Source organism: Tasmannia lanceolata, unplaced genomic scaffold (genome assembly GCF_043159265.1).
Source record: "Tasmannia lanceolata isolate RefF3 unplaced genomic scaffold, GAP_Taslan_0.1 ptg000008l, whole genome shotgun sequence".
NCBI classification, from domain to species: Eukaryota; Viridiplantae; Streptophyta; class Magnoliopsida; order Canellales; family Winteraceae; genus Tasmannia; species Tasmannia lanceolata.
The window spans coordinates 5,734,434-5,737,605 of record NW_027518685.1 but is presented as its reverse complement, the minus strand read 5'-3'; the positions used below and the strand labels follow the sequence as shown (position 1 = coordinate 5,737,605).

Genomic DNA, 3,172 nt, shown 5'->3' with positions numbered 1-3,172 from the left:
AAAAATGGAGTTAAAATATGTTTTATGCTGATTTTTACAACATAAAACAAATTTTACATCCAATTTTAATCTGAAAGAAATGGAGCCTCACTGAAAAGTGCTAAAAGGAAGGAATGATAAACTGAATCTCGCCCATGCAAAAAGCTCTGGAAAACGGTGCCCCATTGGATTGAAGTCTTGTGCCAGCTCTCTAGAAAACCGGATTTTTGGGGCAACCAGCAGGACAGGCAGGGAAAAAATAACTATATATGGTAGAAGTAGCTGGGGATTGTAAAATCCTCCCGTTTCCCCTTAACTTTCCATGGGAATGTCAATTTTTCTGCAAACCAAATTGAGCCTTTTAGGAAATATTGTGGTCTTTGAGTAGTCCAAAAGTCCTATTGAAACTGGCTGGACTTCAACAAAAAAGGAAGTGCTCTTTAGGAAATTCTCAAACTCAAAAGTTCGAAGAGCTGGTTAACTCTGATATATGGAGAATAAAAGATAACTTTGAACAACAAGAGCCTAAGTTTTCACTACGGGGATAGCAAGCTGGTGGGGATGACTGGCTATCCTTGTTTTCATTTCGACCTTTATTCTTAGATGAGATATTACCAAAACAAAATTGATGAACAGAGAACAACATAATTTGAAGACAAAATTATCCAAGCGTGATGGCCAATCCCAGAATCAGCTTATCAAAAAAGGGAAAATTACATATACACTCTCTGTGGTTTGGTCATTTTCCGCTTTAAACCCTGTGGTTTGGAAGTTACCAAAGACTCAACTTCTTGACATTTTTAAGTAGACCCCCCTCCGTTGACGGTCGGTCCGTTAGTTTAACCTGATGGAATGCTAAAACTAACCATGGTTAATATTTTGAGGACAAAAATACCCTTTATTACTAGTTTTAAGCTATTTGCAAAGGAATTAGGGTTATGCCATTTCCCACTGTCGCCGCCTCCACGTCCGGCCACCGCCGCCGTCGCCATATCCGGCCATTGCCACCTCCACAGACAATGAAACCCCACCCCATGGCTACATCAAACCCACATTTCAAGACAAAAATTGATATAAAAAAAAAAACCCTAAAATATTAGGATTTATGTGCAAATCCTGATAATGATGTGAATGAAGACAAATAAAACTCCTAAATCGAGGGTTTATATTTATAAGTATACAAGGGTTTGAATCAAACCCTAATTTTCAGTTTTAAAGTATGAAAACCCTAATTTCAGCTGAGGAAGATGAGGGCATAACAGTCATTTCCTCATTTCCGTCCACTCCGTCATGTTAAAAAAACCCACGGAAAGTTGAGGGGGTGTCGTTGGTAACTTCCAAACCACAAGGTTTAAAGCTGAAAATGGCCAAACCACATGGGGGTGTATATGTAATTTTCCCATCAAGAAATTTCTAGCCCCGAGTTGAAAAAGCCTGACCCAATATAACTGGGTAGGAAAAGGCAATGAGATCCAATTTTTGGCACTAAAAAAGTTGTAAATGGGGTGTTGAAAATTCCCAGCCCAAAAAAAGTATACCAAAAAGTCAAAACCCCTTTCACTGCCCACAGATAAAAGTAATTTGAAAAGATAATAGAGAATCTAAGTATGTTTATTATTAGGGTTGGAAAAGTTAGGAAGGCCCAACATTGGAGAAATTGCATCTCAAATATATAAAGGGCAGCGATATGACATATCTGAACGAAAATATAAAGGATATGTTCATATATTAGAACCCTACACTCGGATCTGGGACGCTCCATTGGATTTTGTGGCTAAGTCGAGATCAAGATCCAAAACAATTCTAAACCTTATTATACAGATCCAACGGTCATGGTTCAGTTCTAGCTATATTTCCCAAATCCTGTCCATTGATGTTCTGATCCTTTAGATCAATCGGATTTCCATTAACATGGTTTTCCTTTTTGAAGGGGCCACCTATACAAATGACGGGTTGGAGTCATCATACACGTCCACGTGTAGGTTCAAGATCAAGTGGGCCCCAAGGTTTTACCACCAAATTGTGACCAAGTAAAAGGATATTTTGGCAGTGCCCAACTTCCTCTAATAAAATATCAAAAGAGACCCCGATATTCATCCACAATTTCTTAAACACCATTAAATGGACCTCTCTGTAATTCGTCCATCTCCATATCCCTTCTTCATATCCCCACAAAACTACGTCCACTGGGTTGAAACACCCCAATCTCACCTCTTCTCTGTTGATCTCCCTGGTAATTTCCGACTTTTCTCCTACCCTTATCTGGGTTTGTACTTTTGTAATCCTTGCTAGCTATATTTTAATTTTGGTGTCCTCATAACAGGTGTGAGAAAAGAGGAGATTAGAGTAGAACTCGAGGATTCACACTACCTGATAATCCGAACAGAACGTGATGAGGAGTCAACAGAGGCCATGAGGAAATTCATGAGAAAATTTCGCCTTCCTGAGAGAGTGAATCTAGATGGTATTTCTGCCACATATGAAAACGGGGTTTTGACTGTTACCGTTCCAAGATCATTTGTTAGATGGAATCTCCGAATCAATTCTTCTGATTTGATTCACAGTAACGGAAATCTTTCTGCACGTGCTGCTTGAAATTCGTGTAACTCTTAAGTTTTTCTTGTGTTGGTATTTTAGAATTTTAATTAGCTGGTGTATCTATTTTGTGGGAGATTATGATTTGAAGAAAACCCATGTTACGGTTGTGCAGAGTTTCTCTACTAATTAATGGATTCTCTTTAATTTCAAGAAAACCCATTTGAAATCAAAGATGGAAGGAAAAGGATAGCCCTCTAGGAGGATGCATCAGGCTATCTCTACTCTCTGTCACTTCCTAACAAATGAAAAGGCTAACAGGTTTTTTATTTTTTCCAAATGACATTGATAGGCCACTAATAAGGAATCAGAGTATGCAGCAAGATTCAAGGCCTTTTTTGAGGCTGCAGAAAAGGACGAGGAAAAGTGGGGTCTCGTGTATTTTAGACCTTTCCTCTTAAAATATCTTGGAATCTATGATTTCTCTTCCACTCTTTAAAGACAACATTATGATTCAATGAATCAGGCCTTCCTGCTGCTTATGAACTATCTTTGATTTGATGTTATAAACCAGTAAACTACCCACCTTTTCTCTTTCCTCTCACATACGGAAACGGAATGGGAAAAAAAATTGAAAAAAAAAGAGACTCGAGCAGAA

At 38.4% G+C, this 3,172-nt stretch overlaps 1 protein-coding gene across 1 annotated transcript; it reads left to right on the top strand.

Moving 5' to 3' along the window:
* The first annotated feature begins 2,070 nt into the window (after positions 1-2,070).
* On the top strand, positions 2,071-2,688 carry LOC143884088 (15.4 kDa class V heat shock protein-like). Its single transcript, XM_077387477.1, has 2 exons — positions 2,071-2,212; positions 2,303-2,688. Exons 1-2 carry the CDS (start codon positions 2,101-2,103, stop codon positions 2,572-2,574), a joined length of 384 nt encoding a protein of 127 aa, XP_077243592.1. The 5' UTR covers positions 2,071-2,100; the 3' UTR covers positions 2,575-2,688.
* The last annotated feature ends 484 nt before the right edge of the window (positions 2,689-3,172 follow it).